Source organism: Pongo pygmaeus, chromosome 13, assembly GCF_028885625.2.
Source record: "Pongo pygmaeus isolate AG05252 chromosome 13, NHGRI_mPonPyg2-v2.0_pri, whole genome shotgun sequence".
Taxonomy (NCBI): domain Eukaryota; kingdom Metazoa; phylum Chordata; class Mammalia; order Primates; family Hominidae; genus Pongo; species Pongo pygmaeus.
The window spans coordinates 128,887,692-128,905,774 of record NC_072386.2 but is presented as its reverse complement, the minus strand read 5'-3'; the positions used below and the strand labels follow the sequence as shown (position 1 = coordinate 128,905,774).

The window sequence follows — 18,083 nt, the reverse complement described above, 5'->3', positions numbered from 1 at the left end:
CTTTAAACAGCACATACTTAGTTATGGGTCTCCGTCTCCTGCCCATACAGAAAAACTCCCCGACATTCATGACTTCATCCACTCTGACTAGCACATAGGCCACATTTCCTGACACACTGGCTCTTCACCTCAAAAGGTTTTCTTTCCACCACACCAACAAAGACCCTCAGGATACACGATTCACACTGCCAGCTAAACATCTATCCCAAGGGACAAGGTAAGCACACACTGAAGCAGCTGGGCAATCCTAGTCCTAATCCGTACAGCGGTGTCCACCCTGAGAAGTGCAGCACTTGTAGAAGGTGGTCATGAGCACATCTGCAGAGCGAGTCTGAAACTGCATGAAGTAAGCACGAGGATGTTTGCATTTGAGACATGGCTCTAGTAATCAGAAAAATGAAGAAGAGACCCACATTAAAAAAAAAATGTTGCTCATAACTGTTAAAAGTAGGTATTACTTAATATCTTTTTTTTTTTTTTGAGACGGAATCTCCCACTGTCGCCTGGGCTGGAGAGCAGCGGCGCACTCTTGGCTCACTGCAAACTCCGCCTCCCAGGTTCAAGCATTTCTCCTAACCCAAACCCTAGCCCTAACACTACACAAACCCAAACCCGAACCCTAACCCTAAACCCTAACCCTAACCCCTAAAACTAACCCTAACCCTAACCCCTAACCCTAACCCCAACCCTAACCCTAACCCTAACTTCTTAATCAACCATACTGACTAATGAAGTAAACATGAGTAGGCCAGGTGAGGTGGCTTACACCTCTAATCCCAGCACTTTGGGAAACTGAGGCGGGCAGATCACCTGAAGTCAGGAGTTCGAGACCAGCTGGCCAACATGGTGAAACCCCGTCTCTACTAAAAATACAAACATTAGTTGGGCGGGGTGGTGGGTGCCTGTAATCCCAACTACTCAGTAGGCTAAGGCAGAAGAATCACTTGAACCCGGAAGGTGGAGGTGGCAGTGAGCTGAGATCACACCACTGCACTCCAGCCTGGGCGACACAGCCAGACTCCATCTCAAAAAAAAAAAAAAAAGTAAACATGAGTGTTTAAACCTGAAATTTTTTGCAACTGGTATGTGTGTGATACACACACACACACACACACACACACATAGGGTTGGAGAATATAGTAGGGTAATATTCTGTCCAGTAAACTCTTACGAAATTTCAATGATCAATTGTGCCCTTTGCCTTTCATTCTGCATTGAGATTTTTTCTTTACTGATTATCCCAAATATGGACTCTGCTTTTATGTATCTATTTCCTTGATTTATAAATTAAGGGTGATTCTCACATATGATCTACCAAACTTTTTTTTGTCTAAAAAAAATCACGTTAGAACATTTGTGTTGTTAGACATCATAACCGCTGTGACTTTAAGGATCTAGGTAGACAGAATCTTAGAGTATTTGATAAGAGGGTGTTGGATGTGCATAGAGTTCCCAAGACCCCCGAGAGCCTGCTGTGTCCCTGTAGGTGGAGGCTGCAACGCAGGCAGCTGGGCTGGGCTGGGCAGGAGAGGGCAGCAGGTGGGAGCGCTCAGGGACTGGGGGCCAGGTCAGTTCTGCGACCCCTGTTCTGAGGCCAGTGGGAAAACATCGTTAAAGTTAAATAAGGAGAGTGATGGGATGAGACTTGTTTGTAAAGGAGAGTTTTGTCGCAATCACCCTCAGGTCTCTGTGGGGTGTGGGTGGGTCTGTGCTCCTCAGGGGGACTCGCTGAGCAGAGCACTGCCGAGGCTGCAAGTTCCCACCTGGGGTGCGGCGTCTGCATCTGCCCAGGGGGAACCGCTGTGCAGACCCAGCCTGGGGGCAGCTCTGCTCTTCACCTCTGCGAAGGCTCCAGAAAAGGAAAACTGGACTCAAATGGAAAGAGACATTTTCCACCCAGCCGGCTGCGAAGTGAAACGGGCCTGCGGACCCGACCCTCAGGTAGAAACGTGGCCTCCTGCGCTGGGGTCACCTGGTGCTTACCTGGGAGGGGTCCCTGTTTTGGGTGAAAAACACTGGGGTGTTTTCTGTGAAGTTGCGGATCTGGCTCAGCAACAACCGCTGAGGAGTCTGAGAGAAAAGAGAAAGAAAACTCCACACTACCATTGCAAATTTCCTGAAAGTGTGGAATTATTGGGAAGTAAGCTACTTTTTGAAACAACTGTGTCAGTTCCACGTCCGTGAAGCAGATACGACAACAAACTCCACTGTGGAGGCCAAGCCCGAGGGGCTCCAGCTCGGCAGCAGCCGTGAGCAGCTGGGGGCTATGTCTGTTTTGATCATGTCAGTGTTGATTATTATGAGCGGGGACTGCGGGGCCGCGTGGGGAGCACGGGGTTTTATATTAACATTTTTGTATTGAGGCAGTGCATTAGCATTACAGGTGTTTGTTACCTGAGCACTGCGAGTGTCATAGTCGTATTTCGGGAGTCATATCTGCTTTAGGAACGATCCGTTTGTGTTCCAAGGCTGCGGTGTGGACCTCGCACTGCGCCCGCCTCGCCTTGGGTGGGGAGAACCTCAGTGCACAGGATTCAGAGGGGCTTTTGGTTTCCAGTTTTCCACACCGACCCCTCTTACTGGTCTCTGACCCTCAGTAGTCAGGGCTGCAAACAGGAAGGATTTTACTCACCGTGGCCTCGAGTTGTCCCAAAGTGAGGTGGTGCCCCCCGGGTCTGTACTGAGGAGAACGCGGGCTTCACCCTCGCTTCGGCCCGGTGTGGACGCCCTGCTGGCGGCCGGGGGCACTGCAGGGCCCTCTTGCTGGCGGTGTCATGGCCTTGCGCCCCCTGCTGGCGGCCAGGGCACTGCAGGGCCCTCTTGCTGGCGGTGTCATGGCCTCGCGCCCCCTGCTGGCGGCCGGGGGCACTGCAGGGCCCTCTTGCTGGCGGTGTCATGGCCTTGCGCCCCCTGCTGGCGGCCGGGGGCACTGCAGGGCCCTCTTGCTGGCGGTGTCATGGCCTTGCGCCCCCTGCTGGCGGCCGGGGGCACTGCGGGGCCCTCTTGCTCACGGTGTCATGGCCTTGCGCCCCCTGCTGGCGGCCAGGGCACTGCAGGGCCCTCTTGCTGGCGGTGTCATGGCCTTGCGCCCCCTGCTGGCGGCCGGGGGCACTGCAGGGCCCTCTTGCTGGCGGTGTCATGTCCTTGCGCCCCCTGCTGGCGGCCGGGGGCACTGCGGGGCCCTCTTGCTCACGGTGTCATGGCCTTGCGCCCCCTGCTGGCGGCCAGGGCACTGCAGGGCCCTCTTGCTGGCGGTGTCATGGCCTTGCGCCCCCTGCTGGCGGCCGGGGGCACTGCAGGGCCCTCTTGTGGTATCACGGCCTTGCGCCCCCTGCTGGTGGCTGGGGGCACTGCGGGGCCCTCTTGCTCACGGTGTCATGGCCTTGCGCCCCCTGCTGGCGGCCAGGGCACTGCAGGGCCCTCTTGCTGGCGGTGTCATGGCCTTGCGCCCCCTGCTGGTGGCCGGGGGCACTGCGGGGCCCTCTTGCTCGCGGTGTCATGGCCTTGTGCCCCCTGCTGGCGGCCAGGGCACTGCGGGGCCCTCTTGCTCCCAGTGTAGTGGCGGCACGCACCCTGCTGGCGGCTGGAGACACTGCAGGGCCCTCTTGCTCCCACAGCCACCTGGCATTGAACAGTGACAGTGTGGCCAATACTGTGCTAAGCTCATCTCAGTCATTCTCTCACCACACCCTCCAACGAGCCTGTGAGGCCCAGAGAGGTTAGGCGAGTTGCTGGTGGTCACACAGCCGATAGTGGCCAGGCTGGAACTTGGACTCAGGTTCCCAACTCTCACCCACCAGCATGTGCTGCCTCTGAAGAGTTTGGGATTCCCCTTCAGGGTAACTGGGAGCCACGAGTGATTTTTAAGGGGGGTGGGTAGCACAGTCTCAGTGCCCTAAATCCCCAAGTCACGCTCATGGAGAACCACTGCGTCCACCTGGGAGAAGTGGCTGGTCTGTTTTCAGGGTCTGACCCTGCTGGCCTCTTCCTGCACCACTTAAAGTTGGACCGCAGGTTGTTCAGCGCTATCAATTCTGCAAATTCAAACTGAAATGGAGCTAATACTGGGGAGACCTGATGTCCCAGTTCTTGTCTAACTTGAAAGATTTTCACCAAGAGGCAGTACAAAGATGGCAGATAACTTCATTGAAAAGAAATATAGTGTAAAGAGCTTATTGTAGAAACAATAAGTATGCCTCAAGGGAGAAGTGGGGCTGATCTGCAGGAAAACAGCCCCAGGGTCCTGAGCAGGGAGTTTTATGTTGGACTTCTTCACATTCCTCAAGTCTCCACTTATTTTCTTTGTCTGGTTTTCCTGCTCCTTCCTTAGATCCCTGACTTGCCCCACCTAGGCTTGTGGGACCCCCTCACTGTTGGTTGACACATACGTGCAGTGATCAATGTCATTCCACTGCTGGGGCTGGGCTCCTTCCTGCCACTCCAGGAAGGTCCTGCAGTGGTCATGTCTGTACCTACTGTGCCTGCCTCTTTCGAATGTCCTTCTCTGCCCTAATCTGTACTTATGGTGCCAGGTTTCTCTTAAGAATGTCCCCTTTGTCCTTATCAGCATGTAGCTAGCAATATCCTAATATTTGAACTGCAGAGTGAATGATTATTGGGGCATCTTAAGAGGAGCTCTGTGCCCCAAACTCACACAGCCTCCCAGAACCTCCTCTACCCAACCCCAACCCTAACCCACCGCTGTAATCTTAACCAACCCTAACCCTGATCCCCAGGGAAGTTGAATCTGTCTCCTCCTGCCAAGTGCCTCCCTTGATCCTCACCACACTCTCAAAACCTGATCCCACACTTGCATTGAAAACAAACTGCAGGCCAGGCGCGGTGGCTCACGCCTGTAATCCTAGCACTTTGGGAGGCTGAGGTGGGCAGATCACTTGAGGTCAGGAGTTCGAGACCAGCCTGGCCAACATGGTGAAACCCTGTCACTACTAAAAATACAAAAATTAGATGGGCATGGTGGTGTACACCTGTAATCCCAGCTACTGGGGAGGCTGAGGCAGGAGAATCACTTGAACCCGGGAGGCAGAGGTTGCAGTGAGCCGAGACTGCCTCACTGCACTCCAGCCTGTGCAACAAGAACAAGACTCTGTCAAAAAACAACAACAACAACAACAACAACAACAACAACTACAAACTGCAGTTCTCACTTTCTTCTGACCCCTCCTAGCAGTGCACCCCAGGCCCACACCCTTGCATATACCAATGGCAGCATGGTGGGGTTTCGTTTTTGATTTTTTGCTAAGTTTTTATTTTAATTCAAGGACTTTGCTTCATACAAAATGTCATTGTAGAAACAATAGCAGAATCCAAAGTTTGGCTGATAAATATTACTCAGGCAGCAAACTAGTCAATCACAGAATTTTTTTTTAAGTAGGTCCCAGTTGTGTTGCATGGTTGGGACTTTTTTTTTTTAACACTTCTTAAATATAAAGTTTTGCAACAAACCTTTGATTTATATCAAATATAATTAAAAATTAACAAATGAATACATTGTATCAAAAAGTACGAAGGATATACATCATCATGCACATACTTGTATATATGTATATATGTATATATGTTACATGCACACGTAACTTGTTCAAACTACAGCCACTGCTTGACTGGTTCCAGATGCAGACAACTGGGTGATGCATTTCAAATTTGGCAACTCACTATGAGATTCAGGGGACATATATGATAGCTGGAGAAGACACAGTGAGAAACAAAACCCAAAGTCAGGAAAACAAGACATAATGTCTCCTTTCCCCGCTCCCTGTAGTTTTCATCAATTCCAATGCCTAGAAGAGTCTAGACAAGCCAGCTAGGCTGTGTGGGTTTAGAAAAGTGGATTCTCGACCCAACACTGCCTTGGGAAATGGCTATGGTTCTGCATGGAATGGACACATTTGACACCCAAGATAACATGGGCTGGGGGCGGGGGAACAAGAGACAAAACGTCAGTGTCAAAATACACATCCTTCTACTTTGCAACATGAGCACAGTGATCACATGCACAGTCCGAGATTCCTGGTTTATTCTATTGGAATAAAATACTCTTTTATCTTTAAAGTTTCAGAGTGTTGTGCCTTCAGGTAAGGAAATTCTATAAAAAGGTTTGGTCACAATCATGCTGAACCCCGAGACCAGGCAGCGGTCTTGTGTGTTTTATTTCTATTAAATGTGTCTTTTGTTGCATAGCCCTATGGGTTAATGACATCCACACACTGAACACACCTGCACAGGCACTGCATTTCCTGTGACACAGACACACACACACACGCATCACACACAATTTCTTTGAGGAGAATCATGGGGTAGAAGCCAAGAATCCAACACAGATCATCTGGAATTTCAGAACACGGAGGACACACCACCACCAACTGCTCTAAATGCTCCCTTTCTTCACAAAACAAAGGACCTCCCAGCATCTTGTGCACCTTGGACAGTGTCCTGAGCGTGGTCTTTCTCTCCTGAGCATGGCCATGGGGGTCAGACCTCACTTGACTGCCTGCTCCCTGTGTCTGGCGCCAGGACAGTGCTGGGCATCAGGTGCCCGGCCTCAGCAGCAGGAGCCATGTCCTCCCTTGGTCACTTGCTCTGAGTTTCATTCCAGCTGGGGCTTCCTCCCTCCTGCCCTGACGGCCCCACATCCAAGCCCCCAGCCAATGTCTCCCTCCTTCCTGCCAGCCTTTGCCTCTCTTCTGCTGTATGTGGAAGGAAACCTATTTCACACACCACAGAGTGTGCCCTGAGAATCAGATGCAGAACAGACTGAAAATGCCTCACACAAGCACATGGTCAGCTGCCCTGTGGCTTCCTTGGAAACCCCTTCCACTCGTGGGAGGAGGACAGCAAATGGCTGCCTTGTTTGCCACCATGCCATCCAGTGCTCTCCACTGGCAAGGGCTTGCTACCTGGCTGCCATTCCGAGTACTTTTCACAACATCCTGCGGTGGTGGATCCCGAGGCCTCGCCTCACACCACAGTGCCCAGGAGCCTGGGTGTGAGGGCCTGGCGGTCAGGCACTTGGTCAAGAGCAGCAGAGCCAGGGGCCGTCTAGGGTCCACCTGGACTGGACAGGGCTGCACAGGGAGTCTCCGCGCATAAGCCACAAAGACACGTGGCAAAAAGCTGACATCTTTCTTTCACAGGTTTGATTTTTTAAAGTTATGTGAACATTTCCTTCCCCATTTTTCTGGTTTTCTATTTTTTCTACATCAAGTATATAGAAGTGACAAGAATGAGAAGTGTTGCAATTAAAAATCAAAACCACAGCAAGAACACTTTCCAACTCGGTTCCTGTGGGGCTGACGGTGTCCAGGGAGGGACAGAGCTTGTCTGAGTGAGCATTCACTGACACTGGCAGCTGCACAAGCCACGACTGTGTCCCCCTCCCCATCCCCTCTGTCCCGAGGTCTCGGCGCACTTTCAGGTAGGCCCTGCTTCTCCGTGCCGCACGGCCGCGTGAAGGGTGCTCCCCACAGGACGCAGAGCTCCTCACAACGGCTCCAAGCACCCACGCCGGATGCTGAGTCCCAGGACAAGGGACTTGGACTCCTGGGTCCTTATCAGCCACATACAGCAGCCTGCAGTTTAGGGTCTGGCGTGTGGTACGAGACCCAGGAAGGCAGGACAGGAAGGGGACAGAGAGAGCCGCATCCTCTAACAGGGCTTTATTCGTCGTCTAGAGTAAAAGAGGGGAGGAGGGGGAGGGAAGGGCCGCAGGAGCCTCACCAAGGTGGGTGAGGCCTCCCCCCAGGGCCTGCTGCCCCGTGTGGATGATAAAACTCATCCACTGGAACACACGCCTGCTGCATGCAGGCGTCCGAGCGGTCACGGTGCAGCTAGCACCAGTGGTCCTGGTCAGGGTGGTGGTAGCTGTGCCGTGCTCGGCCACCCGAGCTGAGTCCCAGGGTGCAGTGGTAACCGTTGGGCACGCGGCGGAGAGGGTGAGACTGGGAGGTCAGGGAGGACACGTAGGAAGTCCTGGAGGAGCGGCCCGAGTTGGTGGCCACAGCCTCCTCGAAAGTGAGCGTGTCCTCAGGCAGGGCATGGACAGAGGCCTCACTGTCCAGACGCTGCCCCAGGTAAGGGTCAGAGCCAATTCGAGAGCCAGGGGCCAGGGGCTGGCTGAGGGGGTCTCTCTGCAGCAGGGCGTTGTGTTCGGAAAGCCCACGGCTGAGGCGGCCCGGGGAGAAGGCAGGGAGGCTGGTCTGAGCCCCGGCGAAGTGGATGGGTGAGGAGTTAGCCGTCTTGTAGGTAATGCTGGGGCGGGGAGTCAGGGGCGTCTGGGGGAGCTGTCTCCGCCCGCCGCGGCCGGGGGTGCTAGCACCAGATGTTGACAGCAAGGGGCTCCCATTCACGGAACCACTGCCCTACACGAAAATGGACCAGAACAAATCAGAGATAAAAAAAAAAAAAAGCGGAACCAACAGACAGAGCACATCACACACAGGTGCCTGGGGGGATGGGAGGAGAGAGGGGGGCAATGGGGGACGAACTGGGCTGCGGTGGCCAGGGAGGCAACAGGCACCTGTGTGCGGGGGAGGGTGATGGTCAGAGTCAGGCCCAGGAATGGGGTTGGGGAGAGCAGGTGATGGGAAGGGACAGGCTGGGGCCAGGGAAAAGGACAGAACAAAAGCCCAACAATCACAGTCAGAGAAGGAGAGTTAAGAAGTGACCGAGAGAGAGGTGAGTATTTGGGGGCCCAGGTCCGAAAGTGGATGAGGATGCAGAACCACCATCCCAGGGTGACCCAGGCAGGAGCTTGATGAGAACACAGCTGGGGTAGGGTGCAGACGTGGACTCCGGGACAGGGCACAGAGGGGGCGCCGGGCCCTTGGGGTTGCTGGGAATGACAAAGGGCAGCAGCGAGGCCCTGGGGAGAGGGAAGAGCCTGTGGGACAGGGGTGCTGGGCCAAGGAGAGGCAGCTGGGCCCTGACCTCCCCACCTATTCCTCTTACCTGTGGGTGGGATCCTGGCTCCTGGCCAGCTGTTGGCGACGTGGGGTGGCTGCTGAGGGAGGGCTTGGGCTTTGGGGGCTCACGGCCCCCGAAGCGGTCGCAGGAGTAAAAGCGCTGCTTCTCCGAGGAGGAGGATGAGGGCTGCCTCCGCTCCTGGGACCGGCCCCTCTCCTGCCGGCGCTCTCGTTCCCGCCGGCAGCCTGTAGGCCCCTCTCCCGGGGGCAGCCCCGGCCCCGCAGCACTGCTTGGTGCTGGCCAGGGAAGAGAAGAAGTTAGCACGGCCAGGCCCAAGGCAGGGACCCCTGACCCCCGGGGCCAGCAGGACAGAATTCAGGCGGTGCCGGGGGAGCCTAGGGTGAGGGTTAGGGCCTGGGCCTCAGTCCCATCCTGCTCTCGCTGGTTATGGGGTCATGAGGCCCACAAAGGAAGAGGGTTCCCCGTGGGCTGCTTGGACCCCTTGACTCAGGCCACTGCTCCCTGAAGGGCTCCCTGGGCCCCACTGCACGCACCGCCATCCGTATCGGCAGACAGGCTGGGCCCCTTCTCCAGGGACCTCTGCTTCCTGTCCCTGCGGCGGTGGCAGCGGTGGTGGTGGTGGTGCGGCGCCTGGCTAGGGGGTGGGCGGTCCGGGGTGGTGCTGCAAAGATGAGTCCCACGGGGCCGCTGGGCCAGCGTGGAGATGGAGCGCTTCATGGGGCTGGCATCTGTGACGGGCTGCGGGCAAAGGATAGGGGTGGGCAAAGGACTGAGAGTGGGCCTAGGGGAGGCACCAGGGTCAGCGGGGATGCAGGCATGGGAGTGGGTGGTGGAACAGGCCAGACAGCAGGCCCACACGTCCCCCATCCTGGTCTCACAGTCAGAAGGACCCAGGCCTGAGATGGGAGCCCAGGAGGGCAGGCTGGGGGCAGACAGTGCCTGAGTCCCCGCCCCATCCCATGTGTCGTGCCAGGAAGAGAGAGGTGGCTGGCTTGGTTGGAAGAACCCTGAGTGGAAACCAGAGATGCCTCTGCTGGCTGCAATGGGATCACTCTGCCTGGTGCGTCTGGGGTGGACTGGCTTCCAAGCTGCTTCCACGGCCAGAATCAGGACCTGTGAAGAGACCTGGAAGGGGTGGGCCCTCCCAGGTAAACTCACCCACAGCTGCCAATGCATCACGTGTGTGAAGGAGGAGGCCCCAGCATAGGCTGCAGGGAGGCTCAGCCTGCACCCACCCACCAGGCAGCACCCAAGAGGGTACAGCTGGGCGGGGAAAGAGACAAGGGAGGAAGGACAGGTGGGAAGAGGAGAAAACCCTAAGAGGGAGGAGAAGCAGTGAGGAGAGGAAAAGAGTTTGCTGGCCACAGCAGTGGGATGGGAGACGAGCCACAGACAAGGTTCAGATCCACAGCTCCACAGCCCAGATCGGCTGAGGGACAGGGCTGGCACGGGGGCTCCGGTCACTTTTGGCCAACTGAAGCAGGCTCATGTTGCAGGCGAGGTCCTGCAGCTCCTCCGAGGCCTCGGAGGTTGGGGCACAGTGTTCCCAGATTGGCCTCAGAGGGGCGACCCTCCCAGTGTCCTTGTGGAAGGAGCCTCCCCTGGGAAACACATGGGGCCAGAGCTTTCTCTTCCTGAATCCAATGTGCATGTCCCAGAAAGAGGCGAGCCCAGCAAGGAGCTGGGTAGAAAAGTAGTCCAGGGACTGCCCATGAGCAGGGAGGATCCTCCGCAGAACCACAGGCGGGAGAGGGGACTGAGGTGTCGGTGAAATTTTCTGGAGAGTGGGGGTTGTCTCAGGGAGTAGAGCCCCGGAAAGGAGGAACAGAACATGGCAGAGCCAGACTGGGGGCCCCTACGCCCCATGGCCCCTAACGGGAGGCTGAGAACAGGCACAGCTGTCATCTGCTGGACCTGACCCACCCTCTGGAGAAGCCTCAGGGGCTGATGGCGTCCAGGCTGCACCTCTGTTGGCGCCCAGACAGGGCTGCCCGGGGTGCCTGCTCCCACCTCAGCAAAGAGCTCCACACATGGACCCCAGCCCTCTCCACTCCAGGTCTCCTCACCTGAAGGAGGCCCAGAGCCACACTCCCACTTCCCCACCCCCCACTTGCCCAGCCCAGGGCCTGGACCCTCCCAGACCACCTACCTGAGTCTCGGCCGCAAGGCGGGGCATGGAGGCTGCTCGACCCTGGCTCTCCAGCCCAGGCTGGGGCTCCCCATCAGGGCCCCTCCGGGTTATGCTCTGCATCTGAACGTCCACAGCCTGTGGATACAGCACTCGCCTAGTCCCACCACACAAGGCACCGCGGACTCATCTGACCCCACCCCGGACTCACTCCATGAGGCACTGGCGTCTCACCCAAATCCATCTCAGTCTCACCTAACTCCCACTGCTGTTCACACATCCCCCATCCTAGTCTCACATACCCCCCATCCCTGTTCACATATCCCCCACCCTGGTCTCACACGTCCCCCACCCCAGTCTCAAAATCCCCCATCCCTGTTCACACGTCCCCCAACCCAGTCTCACTAGCCCCTGGGAGTGCTCACCAGTGCTCCTGACTGCCCCACAGGGATCTCTGTGGAGTGGCCACGCTCCAGGGGTGGCCTGGCCTCGTGGGGTGCATCCTGGGTCCTTTGAGTGCCCCAGGAGACAGACTCCTTGATGCCACTCTCTTGGTTTTGTCTGTGGCAGAGAAGACAAACAGATTCCTATAGGGTCAGAGGCTGCAGGTGCCTCCCCAATAGCCTCGTGCTTCAACCTGCCAGGCATCTCCACCACACGCAGCAGAGGTCAGGGGGTTTGGCCACCCTGTTCTGGGCTGAATTGAGCCCTCCTTTGGGCACAAAAGCCCCAACGTGGCCTGTGCACGCTGGACCCAAGCAAAGCCTCATCAAAGGACATGGATCCAAAACAGGGTCAGAGCAGGAAGGGATTCAGAGTGGCAGACAGGATGCGGAGCACCAGCTTACAGCCCACAGTGCTCAAGTCTGAGGGGGGCCTGGGTCCGTCACCCCCTCCTCTGGACAAGAGGCTGATCTGTGAAGTGGGAGCAGGGGTTGTCCTTGCCGCACAGGACTATCCTGGGAAGGAGTGGGGCCACATGTGTACAGCTTGCATTACGACAGCAGCTGAAGAAGTCCTGCCTATGCCAGCAGACAGCAAGAGAAGCTGTCATGGAGAGGACGGACTGGGACAGATGAGGGTGAAGCTGTCATGGAGGGGACGGGCTGGGACAGGGGGTAGGGGGCCTCGCCCGGGACTCTTTGGGCTTCCTCCTCCAGGGGCTTCCTCCCTCAGGGGTCCCTTGCTGGTGGCTCCTCCTTACTTCTCTGACCCCCCACCCCAAGCCACGATGAGCCTTTCCATCCCTCGGCTCTCTGCTGGGGTGCAGCCTTCTGGCGGAGGCCACCCCACACATGCTCCCCATACGCCTGCCCCAATAGCCCCACCTGGAGATACTTCTGCACTGGTATTTCTCATCACTTGTCTCCTAACTGGCATGGAATGTGTTTGGGTGAGTGCTCATTCTCACATTCAGTGAAACACTGAAGACTACATTCTTAGTCATGCAGGTTGAGTGGCACTAATCACTCTGAGCTCAGAATGGAGCCTGATGGTCTAAATGGACCACACCCTGACCACAGCAGTGGATGCAGAGATGGCAGAAGGACATACTGGTGGTTGCTGGGGCTTCTGAGAAGCCCCATCCTTTGTCTTCTGAGAGTTGCAAGCAGCTCTCCTTCCATGCTGTCTGGGGCACTGCAGCCCCTGCTGGCACCAGGCACAGAGCAGCTGCAGTGGCAGGCTGGTGCTGAGAGGAGGGGTGGTTAGGAGAACCGGAGCTGGCTCCTAATGCACCACCAACCCTGAAATAACACCATGTTCAAGGCCAGAGGTGTGCTCAACCTGCTCACTAAATGGCTCAATAAATACCCTCACCAGACCCAGCCTGAGTGGGTGCTCTCTGACTTGGAGTTGTCATTGATTTAGGTAGAAACTACCATCACAGAAATAACAGAAGCTCAATTTCCTGCTGAAAGCCTGGCTTAGATAAACCCCAGACACCTCACTATCTCCTCCCACCTGCACATACAGTCAGAATCAGGACTTTAAATGCAAGGAAGGTTTTCAACAGCATGCTGAAAGCAGTGTGGGAATGGGCGGCTGCCAGGGGCTCGGGAGTCAGCCCCCAGGATCTGGGTCCTGAGATTTGGGAGCACACTTTTCTGGACTACAGTGGGAGGGAAAAAGTGATGGTTCTTTTAAGTCACCTGCTTCTGGGTGATTTGTTACCAAGAAATATTGTGGCAAGTTAAGTGATACAAAAGAACCTTACCAATTTGTTTACAAAATATAACAGCTTCAGAAATCAGTACCAAAGTGGAGATCTGAGAGGAAAAGTGCCTTACAGGGTTAGAAAGATCAGAGCGTAGAAGGCCATTGACAGAAAGGGGTGGGAGATGGAGGTGGAATCTCAGCATCTGCTGGCACGGAGGGCCGATGAGGAGCAGGAGCAGGGGCCTCTTGTCTGAAAGGGAAGCAGGTGCATGTGTAGGGAATGGGACGTGGTGGTCTAAGTGCTGTTAGGAAGGTGGGTTCAACGAAGCACCTGTCTAATGTCACAGGAAACAATTTTAAAGTCTGCCACAGAAACCCAGCAAAGCAAGAGCCCTGACTGCTCTCAGGCAGCAAGTACAATGAGCATCTGTAGCAAAGCCAGCCCCTGAGAACTGAGGTGTGACCTGGGGGCTCTCTGTCCTTGGAGGGTTGCTAAGGGCCCAAGTGCAGGGTCGGATGGCAGACATGCCCCTCAGGTGCCTCCAAGCTGGTGAACCCAGAGGCCAGTGGAAATGAGGGCCAGGGAGGCCGAGGAAATGGGATGTCTGCTTCCCCCTTTACTGTCTTTGGACCTCCTCCTGTCCAGCTATGTCCTGCATCTGGATACTCACATGGCCCCGCCATTGCTGAGGGAGGTGGAACTCTTCTGTCGAAGGAAAACCCGGGCTCCTCGGAGCACAGCCGGCTGTGTCTGCTCCAGGGTGGCCTTCAGAGGGTGGAACAGGGACACAGGACCCATCTGCAAAGGAGGCAAAGGGAAGGGAAAGAGCTCCAATGGGCCTGCAACGTGGCCTCTGACCTGCTCTGACCACATGGCATGGGGCAAAAGCCAGGTCATGTTCAAGCCCAGCCTAAGGGCTCTTTCCCCTTAGCAAGGGGCCGCTTACTTTCCCTAATATGTCCCTAAATATGAACCTGTGACCAAAACAGTGAAGCAAGCCGGGGGACCCTTACAGCATCTCCTCAAAACCTTGCCTGTCAGTGACTTCAGGAAAGCCATGTCACCTCTCAAAACCTCAGTTACCCTGTCTACACAACTAGGGGATTGGACCAGATTACAGGTGGCAACAATATTCCATCTAATCACCTTGAATTGGCTGCTGGGGGTTAGGGTTAGGGTTAGGGTTAGGGTTAGGGTTGGGCTGAGCAAAATTCTGAGATTTCAGGGCTGGGGAAGACTGCTGGATGGACTAGTGATGTCCACCCCAGGTGTGAGAATGGAAGGTGTGGCCTGAGCACCACATATTCTCCATCTGAGGGCTGGGCCAATGTCCCCAGCAGCCCTGGACACCTAGACAATTTTCCAGCAGACAGACTACATATGGTCACCGAAGACACGGCTGTGTGGGAAGGATGACATCGGGAAGATGGGCCCCGAAATCATCTCAGTCAAAGGCAAGAGCACAACAGACAATGATCCTGAACCTATCTATCTGAATTTCTTTGCTCTCTGTGTGAAGGGAAAACAGTTCTCCTTTCACCTCTCCAAACAATCCTCCTCAAATGGTCTTCACATCTTCTTCTCTTCCACCCCGTAACAACCGTGACACTGCCCAGCCCAGCCCTCATCTTCTGGCCCTGAGTGCTGACTTTCTATGTCAGGAGCTGCCCAGTACCACCAGCTCATGGAAAGCATAAAGGCTGTGTGTAGTTTCTGACTTTGGGGGCCACAGAGGTAGCTGCAAGAATCTTTCATCTTCCTTCTCCTGAGATACTTTTTCCAAGAACTGTGTGCATCTCCCCTGTCGTCAAACCCCCGAAGGATGCCAGAGCCTCGGAGGCATCACAGTTTTCCTGGAAAACTGAGGGCCGCCAGCTACCTGGGAGAGGCCTCCAGGAGCCTGCTGCATCTGGTCTCTGGTGGTTTTGTTCTGCTTGTAGAAGTCGAATATCATCAGAGCTGCATAAACCTTCCCCACTGTCATCTCATCAGCTGGAAAAGAACACAGGAGTTGAGATTCGGAGAAGGTGGCAGAGGATCCACGGAAACAAGGGATGGAAGTAAGGTGAGGAAACAGCCACCCCTCCCTCGCCCCCCACAAGGACTCCTGGAAATGCACTGGGACAGACGGCTCTCAGGCAGAACACGGGGCTCAGCCATCAGGAGTCTGGCCTACCTGGGGCTCCTCCAGATGCTGACATGGCCCTCCTGGCTGCCTTGACTCCTCCTGAGGCCTCTCAAGGCCGGGCTGAGGCCATCCCCACCTGCTTAATGCAGGGCCCTTCCTGTGTCTCCTCCCCAGAAAGTAAGATGGAGTTGGGCACCTCCCCGCGCTCCCTCACATCTCCCACAAGACGCAGTTGGGCACCTCCCTGCGCTCCCTCACGTCTCCCACAAGGAGGAGTTGGGCACCTCCCGGCGCTCCCTCATGTCTCCCAAAAGACGGAGTTGGGCACCTCCCCACGCTCCCTCACGTCTCTCACAAGATGGAGTTGGGGACCTACCCGCGCTCCCTCACGTCTCTCACAAGATGGAGTTGGGCACTTCCGGGCGCTCTCTCACGTCTCCCACAAGGAGTTGGGCACCTCCCCGCGCTCCCTCACGTCTCCCAAAAGATGGAGTTGGGCATCTCCCCACGCTCCCTCACGTCTCTCACAAGACAGAGTTGGGCACCTCATCGTGCTCCCTCATGTATCCCATAAGATGGAGTTGGGCACCTCATCGTGCTCCCTCACGTATCCCATAAGATGGAGTTGGACACCTCCTGGTGCTCCCTCACGTCTCTCACAAGATGGAGTTGGGCACCTCATCATGCTCCCTCACATCTCCCGCAAGATGGAATTGGGAACCTCATCGTGCTCCCTCACATATCCCATAAGATGGAGTTGGGCACCTCATCATGCTCCCTCACATCTCCCACAAGATGGAGTTGGGAACCTCATCGTGCTCCCTCACATATCCCATAAGATGGAGTTGGGCACCTCCCGGTGGAGTTGTGCACCTCCCCGCGCTCCCTCACGTTCTCACAAGATGGAGTTGGGCACCTCCTTGCGCTCCCTCACGTCTCCCACGAGATGCAGTTGGGCACCTCCCCATGCTCCCTCACCTCTCCAAGATGGAGTTGGGCACCTCCCCGTGCTCCCTCACGTCTCTCACAAGGAGGAGTTGGGCACCTCCCTGCGCTCCCTCACGTCTCCCACGAGATGGAGTTGGGCACCTCCCCATGCTCCCTCACCTCTCCAAGATGGAGTTGGGCACCTCCCTGTGCTCCCTCATGTCTCTCACAAGATGGAGTTGGGCACCTCCCCGCGCTCCCTCACCTCTCTCACAAGATGGAGTTGGGCATCTCACCGCACTCCCTCACATCCCTGTGGGATCCCCTCCTGCCTTTCCTCTGGATTTTAACAAATAAATTCCACACACCAGGAGCTCAACACAACAAACCCACGCTCATCTCCGCGGCTCCTCTGCCACCCAGGGCTCCCTTGGTTGGAGCTGAGCGCAGACTCATGAGGAGGCGAGCCCACCTCTCCAAGGCTGCCTGCCCTTCATCCCTCACCCTCACCTCCACAGCCCTCTAGCCACTCTGGGTGGGACAGGAAAGGTGGGGGCTGGGGGCATTTCTCACCCTCACACTTACGCTTATGGGGTGGTACCAGCAAGTCCAAAGTCTTCTGGGGCAGATTGGCCCACACAACGGAAATCTCCTTCCTCAACTCTGCGTCACACTGATGCTGCTTTGTCCCAGCTGCACCAGGATGATGGTGAGGAAGGGGAAAAGACAGAGATGTTAGGAGCAGCCCTGCAGCTGCCAATGGGGCAGAGCTGGTGCAGGTGGGGAGTTGAATGGTGTAGGCGGAGATGGGGTACAGACGGTGCTGGAAGGAGGGTGCAGTGGGAACAAACACTGATGCAGAAGCTGCTCACAGCTCTCCCTGCTGCGAGTCTGCCCAGAGGAGGAGGCAGGTGAGCAGGGCAACCACCTCATGTGCACGTGTGTGTCCGACGTGTGTGAGTGCGCTGTGTGCATGTGCGTCCATGCATGTGCACTGCATGTTCGTGTGTGAATGGGATGGGCAATGGGGATTTAGGAGGAAGATGGCAGCACTCCAGCCATTCATCTGTTCATTCAACAATATTTACCAAAAAACCCTCAAAAACTTCCCTTCTGGAGTTGACGCCGCTTTAGTCTACCAATAAAGCAGTAATAAGTAAAAAAAACAAAACAAAACAAAACAAAAAAAACAACAAAGTGTACTGGAGAGTGCAAAGTGCCAAGGCAGGAGAGCAGAGCAGGGAAGGGGAATATCAGCAGGGCTGCGGCTGTGGACAGGACAGCCATCAAAGTCTCCCGAGGAGGCATGTGTGCCCTGAAGGTAAAAGGAGCCCCTGAGTACACTGGCCCCGCTGTGTCACCCAAAGGGCCAGGGAGGCCTTGGGGCAGGGTGGATGGAGGGGGTGGGAGGGAAGGCAGTGGAGGGTTTTGAGCAGAGGAATAAAATAATTGGATTCACCTTTCTTAAACATCAGGTTTATTAAGATACAATTCACATGCAGTGAGAGTCACCCTTTTTCATTTTCTATGAACTTTGGTAAATTCATACACCCATGTACCTAGCACCACCATCAAGGTATGCAACAGCTGCATCACTCCCAAATTCCTCTGTGCCCCCTTGAGTCAACCCCTAGTCCTATTGGCAGCCTCTGCCACCACTGATGTGTTTTGGGTCCCTATAGTTTTGCTCCAGAATGTCACGCCAATAGCATCATACAGCACACTGGTCTTTGAATCTGGCTTCTTTCACCCAGTGTGGTGCATGTGAGAGTCCTACATGTTGCTGCACGCAACGGTAG

The 18,083-nt window shown here is 55.6% G+C and overlaps 1 protein-coding gene across 6 annotated transcripts in view; it reads right to left on the bottom strand.

Moving 5' to 3' along the window:
- Positions 1–5,246: 5,246 nt before the first annotated feature.
- Positions 5,247–18,083, bottom strand: part of CACNA1B (calcium voltage-gated channel subunit alpha1 B) — a 248,990-nt gene continuing 236,153 nt past the window's right edge. For all 6 annotated transcript variants that reach the window (XM_054501972.1, XM_054501966.1, XM_054501970.1 and 3 more), the window contains 8 exons: positions 16,870–16,977; positions 15,109–15,221; positions 13,900–14,027; positions 11,497–11,632; positions 11,093–11,209; positions 9,477–9,681; positions 8,968–9,218; positions 5,247–8,378 (listed from right to left, as the gene is read on the bottom strand). In XM_054501972.1, the coding sequence (XP_054357947.1) occupies positions 7,848–8,378; positions 8,968–9,218; positions 9,477–9,681; positions 11,093–11,209; positions 11,497–11,632; positions 13,900–14,027; positions 15,109–15,221; positions 16,870–16,977 (1,589 nt within the window). In that variant the 3' untranslated portion in view covers positions 5,247–7,847. The remainder of the gene's footprint in view (positions 8,379–8,967; positions 9,219–9,476; positions 9,682–11,092; positions 11,210–11,496; positions 11,633–13,899; positions 14,028–15,108; positions 15,222–16,869; positions 16,978–18,083) is intronic.